We start from the raw sequence: 19616 nt of genomic DNA on the forward strand, positions 1-19616 counted from the left end.
GATCATCGGTTTAGCTTTCCCTTTGCTGTCTCCAGCCATGATATTACTGTAAAGTGAGTAAAGTGCCGGAAAGGAACATTATTATTACTGTAAAGTAAGTGGCGTAAAGGAACATTCACTGGTATGTTTCATTTAGGGGTGGAAATAATAAAACACACGACTGAAGAGCTTGTATTGTGTATTCAAAAGTACGCGAGCGTATCCGGTCGGTTGCACACAAATATCATAGCTGGACACATATCTTACTCAGAAATGCTACTCAACAAACGGTTACGCGTGACAGATCTCCTAAGAAAATTGATTATTTCCCAAGAGGAAATTTATTAGAGGAAACAGAAACAGCAAATTATCAGTTATCAGAGTTGTGAGGGACGCTCGACCTGGCAGCTGCAAGTCTGGACAACACTGGGCCACAAACCTGCCAAGCAGCAAGGTAAGACGGGTGAAATACCAGGGCTTAGATTTTCGGAGCCCTCTTAGCACTAAGATAGTCGTAAGTTAATGTTAATATGTGGCACTTACGACTATCTTAACCCAAAGAGAGCTTCGATAATATAGGTCATGGGCAACATCTGGCCCATATGTTATATTATAGTTCAGGGCAAAACTATACTTTATTACAAAACACATTGATGTAGAGCGAACTCTATCTCCGAAATATTAAATTTATATTGCCTCGATTTGGGCCAATAGCCGCTCAAGATTACACCAGCGCTGCACCGTCCTAAGATTTGTTGAAAACTATCACTATATAGTTCATCATTGACCATATTTCAGTAGTTTTACTGATAAATGTGTACCTGACAACGAATGACGCTTTTCTAATCCTAGATTAGAAGACGCTTTTCTAATCCTAGAAATGTTTAAGAAACCCATTCCTAAGCTTCATGTGAACATGCTCATGTATTAACCCCGTTCCTGTGCTTCATGTAGGCAGGTGTGTTTATCAACTATCAACTGTGTGCTCTAAGTTGGCTATATGATACTGTTCTTCATTGACATATTGAAGAAGTATACTTGCCTCGTCCCTGTGCCTTATATGGAAGTCTTTATCTGCCTCGTCTCTTAGATGTATTGGGTGTGCGTTTTTATCAATTCCGTACCTGTGCTTCATCAGGACACGGTACTCGTGAAGAACCGGCTTGGAATTGATATTCAACCCGTACCTGTCATGAAAGGCGACTAACGGGATCAGGTGGTCAGACGCACTGACCTGGTTGACAATTGTCATATATCATATCCCAATTGCGTAGATCGCTGCTCACGCTGTTGATCACTGGATTATCTGGTGCAGGCCGCAGTATAATCAACACGTCATATAGCTGGAATATTGCTGAGTGCGGCGTTTCACAACTAGCCCCCATTTCGTAATGTCGTTCGCGTCAGAGGCTCTGTGTTTAAACAACTTTTATTTCTTGAAATCAGTATCATTTGTTGGAGTTCAATTGCACACTGCATATAGATCTTTCGGTAACTGAAATTCCAAGTGGCGTTAAAACAAATTCCTAATCGATGTTCATAGCTTCATTAATATGATTTTACTCGATATTATGTCAAGGAAAAGCCAAACAAGTACATGTGTATAGAATTTATTGATTTTTTTATCATACACGGAAACAAGTCCCATGATATATTAGTTTAGTCAGCCCTGTCTACGATGTTGCACTGATAAGCCAGTACATGTTTACACCCCTCATTAGACTTTCACTTTCAAGACAACAGGTCTTCTGTCTTCTATTCCAGCTGTTAGGTCTTCGCTTTGCGTCAAATGGTTGAGTAGAAGTAGGAGCTAATATACATGTTCCAGGCAGGAAACGGCTTTGGGAGATGTGCTCGTCATGCTAAAGACCTGGGTTTGATTCCCCACATGGGTACTATGAGTGAAGCCCATTTCAGGTGTCCCTTGCCATCATATTTTTGGAATATTACCAGCAGCAGGGTAAAGCCATACTCACTCACTCGCTTTGGAAGTGAACGAGTTACCTACAGACTACAGTGTGAAATGAAGGCGAAAGTGCTGGAGTATTTTCTAATATCTCACTACATACCCGACACGCATGTTCAAAACACAACCAGCCTATCCCTGGATACACAAAACAAGGTTATCAAACGTTGAGTAGTAGTATACATATGGCAAAATGTTGGTGAATGCTATACATGTATATCGAACTCTCATTTTCAGTTGAGAGATCGATCGCCAAACGCTTAATGAAATGGCGGCTCGGGGAATCATCATCATTCTGTTTCTCTCCTTGATAATTACGTGAGTGTTTCTGGTTTTTAGATAAATAACAATCCTAAAATAGTTTCACAAGGTCCTTTTAAGGCCCAAACACATAGCCCTACTCCCCCCTCCCCCCTCCCCCCTCTCCTCTCTCTTTCTCTCTCTCTCTCTCTCCTTGGTCACAGTTTACTTGTAGACCCAATGGGACGATTTCCAAATGTGACACATTATTGACAAATTTTTGTGTCTGAAACACTTTCCTGTTTCGAATTGTACAATATATTTCCTTGTTTCATGAAAGCAACACATGACTTGTTGTTTCACAAGGACAAGGAATGAATGTATAATGAAACGAGATATGTTATTATTAAGTCATGAGGATGATATGGTCATGCAAATTTGAATTAGATATTGTCATCCAATGTAATATTTAGTACTTACAACAACACAAACTGCATAGAAATGGCAAATATATGTCAAATATATCTGCAAGCGTCCTCGTGCTTTAACTATTAGTTCAGGGCGAAAGTGTGCTTTATTACACAATATATGGTGGTAGAGCGAACTGTATTTCTTAAATGCATAATTACCAAAGGCAAATATCTGTCAAAGAGGGTTACTGTACTAGTTTTCTACGTCTACGAAACCTTTCCTAAATTTAGAATTTGATAATATAAATGTTTGATATTGCGTCAATGCCAAGCGCTTACTTAGATTTGATGCGCAACATTTCTATTGATAACATTTGCAGTAACTCATGGCTTCAGTATATGGCGCAACCAGTAAACCAGCACATCAACGACAACATGGTGTCTCTGTACACAGCGTATTTGCATCACATATCATTACTCCCGGGGTATCTGTATAAAATGTACTTGCATCACGTATTACTACCGGGGTATCTGTATAAAACGAACATGCATCACATATAATTACTACTAGGGTATCTGCAGACAACGTACATGCATTAGTTGAACACAAGGGTATTTGTTTACAGCAAACAAGCTGACAAGTTATTACGCGACTTCAAAGGTGTCTGTATACAACTTATTTACCCGATTACATGCTGTTACAGCGCCATCTGTGTTGATGAGAAATGGACGAGCTTCATATTTGCACAAAGATGGCCTCCGAGTACATGCCATTACATACGATGTGAGGTACGTTCCGTGTACTGATTTGGCATTAACAATACGTTCTGAGTGTATGGAGTCTCGACAGGAACGCCTAATGTTTATATTTGACATGTCTTCATGAGTGAGTGAGTGAGTGAGTTTAGTTCTACGTCGCACTTAGCAATATTCCAGCTATATGGCGACGGTCTGTAAATAATCGAGTCTGGACCAGACAATCCAGTGATCAACAACATGAGCATCGATCTGCGCAATGGAGAACCGATGACATGTGTCAACCAAGTCAGCTAGTCTGACCACCCGATCCCGTTAGTCGCCTCTTACGACAAGCATAGTCACCTTTTATGGCAAGCATGGGTTGACATGTCTTCATGGTCGATACACAGGTGTCTGTAGTCTTGGATCAACTGACACGTGTTTGTAATGTTATTCGACTCACACATATCTGTAGTCTTAGTCGACTCACACGTGTTTGTAGTATTGGTCCACTCACATGTGTTATGTTGCTGGAATATTGCTAAAAGCGGCGTAAAAGTAAACTTTATGATTATAAGCAGAAGAATCGCTGTACTCATACATAGATATCGTAATTCAGAACAGCTGATTGGAATTGCAACATTCGATAAATATTCGATATCGTGTCCCTGAAGTTCCTGATTGCAAACATACCTTTGGTGCAGAATTTATACATGACAAGTGCTGCCGGAAGGTTCTCATATGCTCACCCTCTTTGCCAACATCTCGCATCACTACAGATCCATATTTACTGAACCAAGAGACTTAGGAATCGTGAATATTGTAGCATATTACATGTATATGGTTTGGTGCCTCTGACCTACCCATGGTAAACTATATTTTATAGACATACATTTTCAGCGTCATCGCATCCCCCCACAGGTGACAAGTTGGACAGTTCACGGTCTGTGGTAAGTCCTTAAACCACTTCGCTTCCGAACAATGTCACGTAAGAAAACAGAGAGATGATTCTAACTTTAACATCTATTGCTGAATAATGATTCTCAAGACAAATGTAATAAAATCGACATACAAACCAATATGTTGTCAAACCAACATAGTGGTCATACCGTCTCACATCGTAATTACACGACAGATGACTTGCTTTGTCACGTTGGATTCCGCAAATGGTATGTGTACACACAGGGCCTTGAGTCCATTTCTTATGTGGTTATGGAAGGAATAATCGCTAAAAGCCTTGTAAACTCTTACGTCCATTTTGAATATACAGTGGAAGCTGTCTTAACCGGCACTCACCGGGACTGACAAAATAATCCAGTTTAGACAGCATGCCCGGATTGTAGAGCTGTTAATAAATGTACAAGTTACAGTGAGTGAGTGAGTGAGTGAGGGAGTGAGTGAGTATTCCAGCTATACGGCATCTGTCTGAAAACAACAGAGTCTGGACCAGACAATCCAGAGGTCAACAGCGTGAGCATCGATCTGCGCAACTGGGAACCGATGGCATGTGTCAACCTAAAGCTTATAACTGTTGAAGTGGTTGTAATACAATATTTTAATTCCAATACAGTTTTCTTTCTGGTGATGTTACAGGCCCGATGTAGGTAATAACTGCAACGACAGTTGGCGGTTTAGCTGGGACAAGATCAAGGTTGGCACTAATAAAATGTCTTCGACTTTTGCACTGCTCTGAGGCGATACACTTTCAAATTCCTAGTGAATGTGGCAGTTTGTAAAGTAAATGGAAAAAAGTACTTCACTATATTTACATTATTTTGTAATGTTCATTATTTCAGTCTCTTGAAAAACAACTTGAAGCAAGCTGGCCGGATCTTAAATATAACGGTCGGTCACTGTGGTAAGTGATTCATGCCACTCAACTTCATCCATGAATGCATTCTCAAACATCTGTTACTTCAGATATGCAATGTCTTTCAAAATATGATTTCTGAAAAGAAGAAATCATACATACTAAATGTAGCGCGCACACACACACGCACACACTCACACAAACATTCTTTTTGATTATGAATCATTAATGGCGTCATACACTGCAGAAAAATGTCCAGTCTTGTGGTTTGGACAATACGAAATGGCGAATCGGATGCATTTGGTACATTTCAAGACCAATATAATTATGCCGTATCTCACGCTGTATGTGAGCCAGTATCAGTGTTCATTATTGCGCAATATTTTCTCTTCTTGTCGCTGCTAGGTTAGCCTCAATTTATTTACAATATGTTCCCCTCAAATTAATAGAAGAGAAAGGGACATACTATTTACCCTGCATCCATTGTATGCTAAATATACACATGCATGTTCGTGAAGGTAAACAAAATCACGTTTTAAAACAGAGATGTCCAGGGATATATATAATGTGTTATGCATGATAAAATGACGATTTAGAAAGAAAGTGGGTTTTTTTTATCTTCAGCGTTATTCGAGGCAAACAATTGACAATGGCATATTTATCCAATAGTGAGTAAATATATTTTACACGATTTTTTGCAATATTCCAGGAATATCATGGTTTCACACAATGTAACCACTAGGCTACCTCACCGCCCTTTCTTCTCCAATTAGTTCTGATAGCAAAATAATACCAAACCGTAAGCATACAGTATTAACTGCACTGAGGATTCTGTAGACTAAGGCAAAGTCTCTGAATATGTATTATTTTGATAGTAACAAACAAACCCATGGTAATTGAAAAGGAACCCTGGGAAGACCAGAGAACCTAAGGAAATCTAGACTTGCTTCATTTAATTCCTTAGCACTGCAGAGAGGACTTGGCAGTAGGCAAAATAATGTGGTTCAGGGACTGTGAGACAGAATAAGGATTCTGTCACCATGTATGGGTCAGAACCACAAGCATGGCGAAGAAAATACTGTTAGTGTAGTCCGACCTCCGGGACTGGCCACGGACCTAGTGTACTGTACGGACAATTCGGCAATTACGCACGACTACATTATGTAATACATTATTGATATGTCCTCTTCATTTCAGGCAGCATGAATGGAGAAGACATGGTACTTGCGCCACAACCCTTAAAGCAACGAACAACGAGTTTCGCTACTTTCATAAGGTCCTACGTCTCAACAGATTAGATGCATTTAATCCCCAGATGTGAGTCAGTAGGCATTAGATACTTACTATACTCTGTTTTTGTAACACCGATACGTTAAATGTTAGGTTGTGACTGACTAGAGTAGTCGTTCGATTGGACTAAGGCTTAGTCGTTGAATATAAACTAACGGGCAAAACAAATTTATCACTTAAATAAACGATTTCGTAATTACAGATACTGCCATAAAGTGAAATGTTTTCAGAAAACATTCTCCAAAACTCATTCTGTGGTAGAGTAGCAAGGCATAGGTCCGTGATTAAGTGAATTTCGTGCTGGAATGAAAATGCCCCAAAACAACATAAATGGGCTTTACTGAAAATTCCGGGCACAATGGTAGCATAAATACAGATACGCAACCGTGCAGTATTAAAAAGAACGTCACAGAAATGCAGAGACTATCACAAGCCGAACATGACAGTCATTGGTGCAGCAGAAATGGGTGCCTCACAACGTCTCATTGCAAGAGTCTTCAGGTGCAGCCAAGCAACCATCAGCAACTTGTTGAGCCGTCATCATAGAGTTACCTCGCCGGCTGAAGACCGCCACATCCGGACAATACACTTGCTGAAAACATTCGTTACGGTAACGTCAGCTGCGGCGACGGCCTTGGGACACTCCATCAGCAGACGGACCGTACTACGACGACTCCGAATGGTGACATCTGAGCTCACCGTCCTTTTCTGTGGATGGCCTTGACACGTCAACACTGTCAGCGCAGGTTACACTGGGCTCAAACTGTACGTCGGCGGAAGCGACGTGAGTGGGAGGGAGTTCTGTTTATAGACAACAGTCCAATCAACATGTTCCAAAATGATGGCGAGTTCGTGTTAACAGTCATAGGGTTGAGCGACTGGCGCCAAATTGTCCATAAGGTGCACCCGTTTGGTGGAGGCGATGTCATGGTATGGGGCGGGATTTGTGGTCAGCGGAGAACACGTCATCCTTCATGAAAATTTGACTGCTCAAAGGTACAGAGACAAAGTCTTGAGACCAATTGTGTTACCATTTGTGCGTCAACAGTCTAGATGGTTGATCTTGCAACAGGACAATGCACGCCCACTTACTGCCAGTCTCGTACAAGACTACCACAACGACGTCAGCACGATTTCCAGATGTGAATCCGACAGAACATCTCTGAGATGATCTTGAAAAACAGTTGAGACAACGACAACCTCCACCAGCAAATCGATAGTAGCTCGAACAAGTTCTTTTGGATCTTTGGCACAGAATTCCTGTTGACGTCATCCTTCGACTAACGTCATCCATTAGGAGACGTGTTTTGTCATATATCGATTCAAGGGTTCGTCACACACGCTACTGAAGGCCTGTGACTTGAAACACATTTTGCGAATAATCTGTGATTGGGTCACATTTCATATTGACCCTACGTCTCTTATGCAATATCTCGTAATCAGATTACTATATATCGATTGGTGATTTTGTTTCGTGCTTGCAAAATGGTTATGTGTTGTATAATGAACAATATTTGTATCATATATGTCATTGGTGTCTCCTTTATGAGCCACAACATCAGGTGATGAGTTTCCTGTGCCTGGTAGTTTATATATGTTTGATAACAAATAAACCAATTTAAATTGAAAAGGACCCCCAGTGAGATTCAGAAGCTGAGGTAATCTAGACTTTCGTCATCAGGGCATTAGCACTGCAGGGAAGGCTAGGCGACTTTGAGACAGACAATCGCTTGATTAGACATAGTGAAGACATTCTACACCCATAACAACAATCAAACATTCCCCAGTACGAGTATGGCTCTGATATTTCCAACGTTAAATTCGTTGTGGCTTAAACAAAAAATAGTAACCATAAACTTAGTTGATCTGCCTCAGAAAATAACTTTTTGTGCATTCCATGCTCTTGGTAATCATTGGTTGGTGCCTAAACGAAAGTAATCGTGCACATCCAAATAAATGAGTTTATGGGTACATGGGACATTTTGTTATACAGAAATGATTCTATTTCGACAGGGCGCTTGAGAAGGCAGGGATCACGCCATCATGTAAGAAGTCATACCCCGTGAGTAGTTTGGTAACAACAGGACGATCTGTTTCCATCATCACGACCACGTGTACTCCACGCTGATTTTCCTCGGCGATGTGCTCGTCTCTCTCGGCTATCACTTTATTTGGACACGTTGGTGTACTTACCTCGCCTTAAATCTATACCTGCTTTCTCAGCGTTATTGTCCCTTTACTACATGTTCACATATGCGTTTATCAGTCTCGCCCCTGTGCTTCAACTGGTAATTTTTGTTTATCAGTATTTTCCTTTCGCTTCATTTATACATGGGTGTCTATCTCGTTCCTGTGCTTTATATAGACATGGGTGTCTGCCAATCTCTTCCCTGTGCTTCATTTAGACATGTGCGTATGTTGACCTCTTCCCTTTGCTTTATTTAGACATGCGCGTATGTTGACCTCTTCCCTTTGCTTTATTTAGACATGCGCGTATGCCGACCTCCTCCCTTTGCTTTATTTAGACATGTGCGTTTGTCATCTCTTCCTTGTGCTATACTTAGACTTAACTAAACTGTTTAAGCTGTCGACATAAACCTGAAATGTGTTTCTCGCTATATATTAGTGCATCTCTTGTTTTCCAAGGATAACCGCATTTGAGGTTTTTGTTTTGGAGGGACAGGTTTTACTTTACCTTAGAAAGACTTCTCCCCAGGTTTTACTTTGTGCAATCAACTTTTCCGAACTCAACATCGAACATCAACATTCAAATGATATGAGTCTTTGTAACCATTTGAAAAATATCGTTCAAATGTTTTCTCCAGCAAGATTGGGACTGCAGCTTTCGGATATCTAGGCAGATGCTCTACCACACGGCCGCCGGGCAGAAGAAAGAAGTGGGGTTGAATTATCTATTAATGTATAGGAGACAACACGCATCCGAGGTTTTGGTAGACAATGTAAAACCGGAGGGGGAGGGATTTCCCGACCCCGATGGTTTTACACTGTCTACCAAAACCGAGGAGAAGTCTGTTCTCTAAAATATATACCGTCAATGATGGGTAATTACAATGTAGATGATCATTTAATAAAGCTACATAACAATACCTGAAGCGCGCGTAAAATGAATTTAATGACAGAAGCTATAAGTAGATAAGTTAACCCCAAAACCTTCTTCTGCCCGGTGGCCGAACGCCTGCGTACGGATGAGAAAATGCGGTTCCAGTCCCGCTTTGTAAACCCTTTGTATTGTGACTTTAATCTTGAACGATATTTTTCAATTGATTTCAAACACTTATGTTGATTGTCATATGAAGTTAGGAAGAGCAAACCCTGGGAAGCGGTCTTACTAACAAAAAGTAAAATCTGTCCCTTCAAAACAAAAACGTCAAATGTGGTTATTCTGGGAAAACGAGATCACATAATATATAGTGAGAAGTACACTTTAGTTTTATAGTCACTGTAATTAAATTGATTTTACGCGCGCTTCAGTTACTGTTGTGTAGCTTCGTTAAATGATCATCTACATTGTAGTTATCCATCATTGACAGTATATATGTCAGAGAAAACACGCCTCTGAGGTTCTGGTAGACAATCTACAACCATGAGAGTCGGGAAGTCCCCCCCCCCCCACACACACACACACACCCCTTTCGGTTTTACATTGACTACCAAAACCTCGGAGACGTGTTTTCTACCAAAGACCACTGTTAGATTCCCCATACGGGCCCGGGTATAACGTGTGAAGCCCTTTTCTGGTTTCCCCTGTCGTGATATTGCTAGAATATAGCGATGTAAACCTGAACTAATTCGCTGAGTTAAATTAGGTCCTTGTAATGCTATCTGTCCCCATGATCTCTATTAGATGTGGTCATTATTTCTTAAGGCTATATTATCACACACCACAGCAAAATTTCTATTCCTGATCCTAGGGGCAAGCATGTTTAGTTTATGAATATTATATGGACAAATAGCATCCTTAATAGACATAATTGTCTACTTTCCAGACTGAGGACATAAAGCATGCTGTTCAACAGTACTTCCAGACTAACCTGATCATGACGTGTACAACGCAGAGATATCCGGAAACAGTGAGAGTCCGAACAGTGTTAAACGTTGTAGTTAAAACACAGTCACATAACAGCCATACGTCAACCAGATGGGTGATAATATGAGCATTTCATCGTCACATGTCGATGTAACTTGACTAACCTTGGCCCAAGTTAGATACACTATAGCGGTCAACCATATGGTATCCATATGTGGTCGCCATATTAGTTTTTCATATACAGTCTGTGTGAAACGAAAACATGAGGGTGAGTTTAGTTATACGCCGCGCTCAGCAATATTTCAGCTATATGGCGGCGGTCTGTAAATATTTGAGTCTGGACCAGACAATCCAGTGATCAAAGACATGAGCATCGATCTGCACAATTGGGAACCGATGACATGTGTCAACCAAGTCCACGAGCCTAACCACCCGATCTCGCCTCTTACAACAAACATAGTCGCCTTTTGTGGCAAGCATGGGTTGTTGAAGGCCTATTCTATTGAAACGAAAGTGTCTTCATGCTAATATATGTTACGGTTAAGAATTTACCGTGACAAACAATGTAAGAAATCCCCCGTGAACCAGCAAAACAGAACAAAGACAAGTTTAAAATATTAAAATCTTGTATTAAGGCAATGAGAGCAAGTTATACAAAGTCACAAATCAATATAACAATATCGATTTCAAATTCAATACAAGTGAAACAAAATCTAAGGTAATGGGTCACAAAATATAATATAGCAAACTCAACAAAGTCTTAGTACGAGGGAGAAACAGTTATGTAGAAGGAAAACACAGCGAGCGGTCTGACAGCAGTTTCAGGCGTTGACGGATTTGTTGGCGATGTAACTCCAGTGAATGTGTGTGTCCACCAACACACGGCAACTAGCATTTATATATGTACTTTTAATCATTTCCCGAAAGTTACAGCATCTACGGCCATCGCCAACACGGTAGAATGCCCCAGAATAACCCCCCGGAAGTAAACAAACAGGAAGTCAAGGGCAGATAATGTCCGGACAAACCTGCTGCCAGAATTCTGAAAATGCGGATCATCTATTACACAAAATGTGACCCATCATATTTATTATTCAAAACACTAAACGTTGTGACCCAATAATAATTATTACTTAATTAATAACAAGATATACAAAAAATACACACTCTTAACACTCTCCCCCTTGAGGAAAAGAAAGTTTCGTAGAAACTTTCTGTTACAGTCATAGCAATAATAACATAATAACATGACATGCAACAATATGAGTAATATGAGAAGCTTCTTGCAGAATTACTTTGACAAAATGAATGAATGTGAATGTGTGTGTACCCCAACACACGGCAACCAGCATTTACATATATACTTTCAATCATTTCCCGAAAGTTCCAGCTTTCAAAGGCCCAGGTCTAAATCCGAGCGGAGACAGCAAAGTTCTGTGACCTGGTTCTCATACTGTCTTGTGTACCTGGGCAAGGCTCTTCGTCCACATTGCATTGCACCCCGCTGTTTAAAATGGGTACCTGAAAAGCGAATGTGCGGACGTATACAGTCGCACAATTCCGTCCGGGTGATAACGTGACGTTAGAGAGCAATGCCAAGCGGGAAAATTCTCCTCTGTATTTACAAAAGGCATTATTTTATTTTGGCTGATCTGTGAAGATCATAGTTAAAATTAGTTCTTAGAAACCCATGGATTTTGTGAGAGGCAACTATCGGGATCGTGCGGTGAGACATGAATGATGCAGTTTATCATATCCCCTTGTGTAACTGATGCTTGTGATATCAATCACGGGATTGTTCCGTTTAGACTCGATCATTTACAGACTTCCTCATATTGAATGAACATTGCTCAGTGCGGCGTGAAACAAACAAACAAAAACAAAGCAGTCATATTTTCAGCGTTTCAAATGTATTCTCAAAATGTTTTCTCCAAGCTTATTTTGTTTCAGAATCGCACTTTGCTGATGTCGATTTACCTCGCCTTGTCGAAGACGTTCACCGTGACGACGCTGCACTACTCAAACATACATCAATGCAAGCCTGGGGACAAAGTTTACATCTTCCCTGTCCACGATATCTATTGTTCGAAATAGACGTTCAGTTACATCTCTACGAAGATTGAAATTGATTTCAGAACTAATCTCAATTGCACCGTAATGCACTTTACAAAACGATATTACATTTTGGACGAATGGCGTATTTAAGTTATTGCCACGTTTCGATATATTTGATCAGATCAAATCAGCAGCGTTCCGGTATCACGAAGTCTGTAAATATGTACCTTTGACCTTGCAGCCAGTGATTGAAAGCATGAGCAAAGTTTCCTTCAATTAGGTCACTCGGTCAGCAAGTCTCAAATTCTCTATTCTCTGCGCCGGTATTCTCCCCTAGTTTACTGTTGAACTTGCGTGTCGTTTGTTTCCTCACACGTGTGTATACTGAATCTTATGTAATCGAACTATTCTTCAAAGATGCACCAGGGCCCAGATTTTCGAAGCTGTCTTAGCGCTAAGATAGTCGTAAGTGTCATACACTAACGAATACTTACGAATATCTAAGTGCTAAGAAAGCTTCCAAAATCTAGGTCTTGGGTCTTAGCCTTGCTCATTCATGTTAAGTACGACTTATATTTGTTTGTCAGGAGCTATGAGCTAGTGTACGGGATTTGGCGATAATACGGTACAAGACGCTCTACCACCTGGAGTCTCCAGTGGCAGCCGTGACAAAGTCGCGTCAGGTAACCTTTGAGATTGCAACTGACCAATCAGAAGACAGCTTACCAGCTTGCGGAAATATTAGCTAATGGTAACCATGTCAACAGAAAGCCCTAAACGTATAAAAATTATATATATACTGGAGATCAAATACATGTATCTGTGTTTTATGCGGATTTACGTTTATTGAGGGATCAGTATCAGTGACTAACGGATTTAAGTCCCGTCAAACCCTAAACAGTAGCCGTTGTCTGCTTGGTTACATCCATTCGGGCTTCTCCCGTTTGATTGCACGGTCATAGGTTGCTCAAAGGTTACCTGACGCAACCTCCAGCTGAGTTTTGTTAGACTCAGTAGTGGAGTATAACGAAAAGTACAGAGACTTAGTTTACTTAGACTGCTCTTCCATAAAGTTTGTCCTTATCTGATTCGCCAACTTCGAAACATGCCACTCAAAGAAGTTAGCGTTACGTGTTTTAAGATATTTTCTCATTGAAACTAAACCGTTCTGACAGTGATGTTTAATTAGGTGTGTAGACTCTTAAAAAACTGCAAAAATTAAGAAATATGCACATTATGTTTAATGGACTGTGTAAGCCTGTGACAGAGATACTGTGCTGGTTGGCCGCACGGAACACTGGGTAGAAGAGTGCGGAATCCCCCCTACAGTCAAAGGTCTTCATTTTCTGCCGATTTGTACGGTCATTCACAGGACGTTTAGTTAAATTAATATACATTCCGGATAGTGCAATCCACCGGAGACGGGGGCCGAGAAGGAACAATTTAAAAAACCAACACATCCTTGAAACGTTCAGCACAAAATCTTAAATACTGTTGTCGCTTTTGTAGCAAAAGTATTTTTTCAGCGAAATGTCTCATTGCTGAGAGCATTTTCTCGTTACGTCAAATTCTGTAACAGTCTGAAATTTGGGTTTTTGTCTTTCAATCACTAAAGCACATTGTTTTTTTAACTCTCCTTCTCCGTTTCACCCTGTTACATCTGAAGTGGCAATTTGAAACTGGCATGATAAAGGGGAACAGTTTTTATGGATAGACAACTTCTTTAAAACATAACCTTACTCCACCATTTGACCATCTCGCTTCAGTTATTTCTCTTGACAACAAGTCTTTGTAATTGTATAAAAATCTACCCTTCATATATATTTCTCATCTTTGCATAGCGGTGTGCATCATTTCCTTGATACACTGAAACGTCGCATCAACTGGAATAAAGTTGTCTAGGGAGTAAATACCCAATTGTTTGAAAAAATATCTGGAGTTCTGTGCTCTGTTCCATGCTATTGTCTGTTTAACGTGCTTAGCGCTAATAAAGCATTTAAACCACATACTGCTCTTCGTTGTTCTGTTCTTATCACTATCGGCAGAGAAAGTAACATGAAGTTAGAAACGGATTCGGGAATATTTTGTTCAGATTCGGAATTATGACCAACAGTGTCAATATACATTATCTCATTCTATCCCATCCTAGGGTACTAGGGGCTCCGAGTAAACCTGGGTGTCTTAAAAACATGAACACTCAAACCTACGTTTTCCCATATTTCAGCCTCAAGTTGGACTTTTCTTAGTGTTCGGGTTTCGGCATTTGAATCCCGAATCTGAATATTGATTTTATTTCATTGAAATTTACCTCAAGCCGTATATGGAATATGTGTGATGTGTATCATCAGTTTATTTATGTATCATGTGCAACTATCTTCAATTATATATGGGTTTATAGCATGTATTGATGTTTTGTCGTTAACAGTGAGCAAATCACGTAAACAACTTGAAGTTATGAATCTCAGTGCGATAATCTAGTCCCTTCGCTATCCAGTAAACAGTATAAGACATAGATATGTCTCATGGAAGATTCTTGATCATTGCTTCAGTGACATTCCGTGCCTCTGCGAACCTTAGTGTCAGTGGTGTGAGGGCAGGATTTTCCCCCATCCTTGCCATTGTATCCCGGGATAAACGATACACGCATTCTGTAGCGGATCCCCGTCCGGAAGTAGCGGATCCGGTCATCCTGAATCATGAGTTACTTATTTCTATTTAAATGTGGTCTTTCTCGTTTTCGATCAAGTCTTTTTGGTTGATTCTGAAGAACGTTCTTCTCGTCGATTCCGACGTAAATCCACGTGTATAGTCTCATGAACTGAATCAGATATCTCCAAGCTGCTCAAGTCCATCAGACTCCCTCCGATCTAATCCTCTCGTCACATATTTAAATCTCAAACATTAACTTAACATAGAAACATGGATAGCGCCTCTATACCACAGATTTGAAAAAAATACTTTCGTCATTCATTAAGTGGGACGAAGTGCCTATGGTTCATCGAATCGAGATACAACGCTTGCTGATACCTAATAGTGTACCACATCCACAAATATGTTTCCACTTATCTTTCTTGAACAGATCTTGATACGATTCTCTCCTATGTCTTAAGCGGGTCTCTCATACCACTTTAAAGATTCTCTCTTACTTGTTTAACGGTTCTCTCGTATCTCTGAAATGTGTCTCTTTAAGGGTTTTGTAATGTAGGTAGTGTAGTGGTTAAAGACCCGGGATCGATTCCCCACATGGGTGTAATGTGCCAAGCCCATTCCGGTGTCCCCCGCCGTGACGTTGATTGGATATTCGTAAAAGCGTCGTAAAACCATACTCGGTCTCTTTAACGCTTCTCTCTTACTCCACAGTTCGATGTTGCCCGTGAAGCTGTCCTCTCCTACCTCTTTCATGCATCTCTCCTGCCTCTTAGATGTCTCTCTTATCTTTTGAACAGCTCTCTCCTATCTCTTTGACGGTTCTTTCTCTTAACCATTGAACGGTTCTCTCTTACCTGTTATGCTGTTCTCTCCTACTTTTACTCTTTAACGATGCTCTCACTTAACCCTTTACCGATTCTCTCTTACCTTTGAAACGTTTTTATACGTGTATTTGAGCGACTGTAAAATTCCGATATGTCACTCAAAAAGTCTGGTTTTATGTCAACTTTTTTCCAACTTGACGCTGACCAATAACTCAAGACACGGTTCTTTATTGCATTGAACGAAGCTCCCTCACGCACTCGTACGCTCTTAATATATTTAGGAGATAAAGATACTGTGTTGGAAAATCAGAGGTGTATAACGAAATTATAATAGCTCTAAATTTGATGTAAAACCGAAAGCGTAGCGTGTGGTTTTAAACACAAAATTTAGAGCTATTATAATTTCGTTATATACGTCTGATTTTCCAACACAATACGTTTATTTCCATTCTACCATAACCGAGTTATGCAGATTTTAAACAAATACTTAAAGTGTTTGAAAATCAGAGGTATATAACGTGATTATGTACCTCTGAATGACTTTGATTAACCAATCACAATCCAGTATTTACTGAAGTCATGGTAGAATAATATGTACATCTGTTTTGGTAATATAGGAGCGGTGGGGTAGCGTAGTAGTTAAATAGTTCGTTCGTCACACCAAAGGCTCGGGTTTCATTCCCTACATGAGTACATTTTGTGAAACCCATGTCTGGTGTTCCCCGCCGTAATATTGCCGGTATATGGCCCATAGCGGCCTAAAAACACACTCATTCACCATGGTAATATAATATTTTGATAATCCCTAGCTTGATAAGCTTTGTGACTGTTGAACTGACTGCATGGACTCTAGATAAACACCGATGGTTCCAATGCTCAAGGTTGATGGAGTGGATGCGTGGCATGTTGTCCCAGACGTAGACGTTTGCATCTACTTGCGGGGTGAGGTCGACGTCCTGGAAGACGCAATAGTCGAAGCCACACAGTGTTTCCCTTTCAATGAAGCCGATGTTCATTGTCATCCCTCTGTTATATCTAGAAGCTGGAGGCTACAACACTGACACAATTTGGGTTGCCAAGGGCTTTGGCTGTTTCTGGGCGAAAATCTATCATATAAACATATTCCAGAAACGGCCTGTTGTAATAATATTCTACGAAACAGAGTTTTACCCTAGATATTACCTTCCACGGAGAGGTGGGTTACTCTCCCGTACGTGTCCAGAAGTGACTAGGGTGGGGTGGGGTAGCGGGCACTGGATATCCTATCACAGACATGCCTTATGAGGGTTACGTCAAAGGCTTGTGAACAATATATTAAACGTACTAATAACTCTGACACATAGATATATTGAATATTAACGTCTCAACGTATGTTAAATGGGCAAACAATGTGTATTTGTTTACGCTCAAGAAAATGTCTTAAGTGATTATATTGATATCTAAACAGATGCACTAATCTCACAACCTGCTCGTATACATGTCTTTATCCCACAGATTCTTACATGGGCAGTAATTGTCTTATATTTGTCCTACCTGTTTTACAAGTTTAATCATGTATTGTACGCCTTGTTTCTTCAAGAACTGATGAACGTTTTTCAGAAAAATGTTGAGGTGGTCCGCTCTGTCTCGATAATGCACTACAAACGGGAGCACATTTCCGCGGGAAGTACATTCTTCCAGGCTTCAGGTCTTTCACGTGCATACGTTCCAGAGTTTCTACATTCATGAGAACAACGTCGATAGGGATGGGACTATTTTCTGAAATAAACATATGGCACATATACCTAACCAAACCTCACCATGTGATCCTCATAGATCCCTCGTACGGCAAAACACGTATTCAGCCTGTTTTAGTCCTAAAATGTATTACCCAACATAGGTTTAGCTTAAAAAGTACTCACCGTATGTTTTGCTTATATACATGATTTCATCGGAAACGACTTTCTCTACTAACTTGGGGGAACCAACTGCAAACTTATTGCACGAGGACCATGCATCGAATTGACAATACATGTGCAAATAGCATGCACGTGGACAACTGCGGTTTGGTGTAAGTTTTATTAAGAATTTGACAATTTTCACTGATTTTCATCATCTACAGAACTCATGACAATCATCTTTTCAACGGCACGAAATAGTTTTACAATAAAATGCACATCGATATCAGTTCATGTGTAAACAGTACCTTTAAACAACATGGCATATTTAACTGGATACATTTATGCTAGTGAGTCTGAACTTTTATGGGTAGAATATGTGGCACAGTCAAAAAGGTCACAAAGCAGTGATCCGGTCCTTTAACCTACCATGCAAGCATGGGCAAGTAGAAATTGCTTTGGACCTAAACTGTACTCAAGTCGCCGGTACTTATAAACATATCATGATGTAACGGCATTCATCACTGACAAGCATTGTTGGCTGGGAACCTATTCCATGTAACACAATCAACCAAGCCAAGGAACCTAATTACCTGGCCCTTTAGTTGTCTGCTGGGGATCTATCCCATGTGACACAATGGTACCGACACAATGAACGGTTACCAATCCAACGAACCTAATCATGTGGTCACTTTAACTGTCTTATACTTTAAGCATTGTTTGCTGGGGACCTATCCCATGTGACATAATGAACCAATCCAACGAATCTAATTACCGGTGGAAGAATTTGCACCGGTTCAAAGTGTCAACAAAATACATTAGAACTCCTAGATTACCAAACTGGAATTGACCGTCGAGGGCGTGCCCAACCAGCTGTTCAGCCAAGGTATGCATGCTTAAGATAATCGTAAGTGATCGTAGCCAGTGAAGAAGTTAGTAAGGCCACCAACATTTCGAGAATAGCTATCCAGGTCCTGTAGCTGTCTCATACGTCAAGCATTGTCAACTGGGGACCTATCGCATGTGACACAATGAACCAAACCAACGGACCTATTCACCTGGCCCTTTACACAGTTGATCTCAGGTGCAGGTCAATGTGGATGTTTAAGTGCATGCGTCAAGATGGCGAGACGTGTCGAATCTCTCTGAGGTAAAGTTAACTTCAAACTCTAGTTTTAATAAGGAAAAGAAACTTATAATATCATATAATGCCTATCCTGAGCATGAGTAAGAAGCTTATCACACTAGATAGTGATAAAAAGAGCAGAAAACGGCAGAAAAAGTCACCCTCAGTCACCAATCCGCAACCTGCCACGAACTCAGGTGATACGTCAGCAAAAGCCGCCTCAAGATGAATAACAACAACCGCCGGGAGTATCTCTCACCTTGTCGGAGATTTCCTGCAAGCTGTCTACACCCCTGCACAACACCCATGATAGGCAACTCCACCAGGACAATACCGAACCCACCAGGTACCATTTTCTTGCAACCCTCTCAGTCAACCCCTCCCGTCTAGTCCAGATACAACAACAACAGCTATCCTGCCCAAACTAGAGACTATAGACAATAAACTAACAAAACTAGAAGATGTACTGATATTAAGAGCAACACTGTCACACTAGAGCTGAAAATAGAATCTCTAGAAAATGTGAAAGGAAGGTTGAGTGCTGTAGCGGAGAGTGCTGTAGCCGAGAGTGCTGTAGCGGAGAGTGCCAGGTTCAGCAGTGACA

The 19616-nt window shown here is 40.6% G+C and overlaps 1 protein-coding gene and 1 pseudogene across 1 annotated transcript; one reads left to right on the forward strand and one right to left on the reverse strand.

Moving 5' to 3' along the window:
* The first annotated feature begins 315 nt into the window (after window positions 1–315).
* On the forward strand, window positions 316–14542 carry LOC137294533 (ribonuclease Oy-like). The gene is made up of 10 exons (XM_067825568.1): window positions 316–433; window positions 2183–2263; window positions 3300–3384; window positions 4234–4283; window positions 4927–4984; window positions 5130–5191; window positions 6341–6460; window positions 8447–8495; window positions 10441–10524; window positions 12432–14542. Exons 2-10 carry the CDS (start codon window positions 2214–2216, stop codon window positions 12573–12575), a joined length of 702 nt encoding a protein of 233 aa, XP_067681669.1. The 5' UTR covers window positions 316–433; window positions 2183–2213; the 3' UTR covers window positions 12576–14542.
* A 695-nt stretch (window positions 14543–15237) lies between these two features.
* LOC137295144 (beta-1,4-N-acetylgalactosaminyltransferase bre-4-like) lies at window positions 15238–19365 on the reverse strand (annotated as a pseudogene).
* Window positions 19366–19616: the final 251 nt, after the last annotated feature.

Source organism: Haliotis asinina, chromosome 8 (assembly GCF_037392515.1).
Source record: "Haliotis asinina isolate JCU_RB_2024 chromosome 8, JCU_Hal_asi_v2, whole genome shotgun sequence".
NCBI lineage: Eukaryota > Metazoa > Mollusca > Gastropoda > Lepetellida > Haliotidae > Haliotis > Haliotis asinina.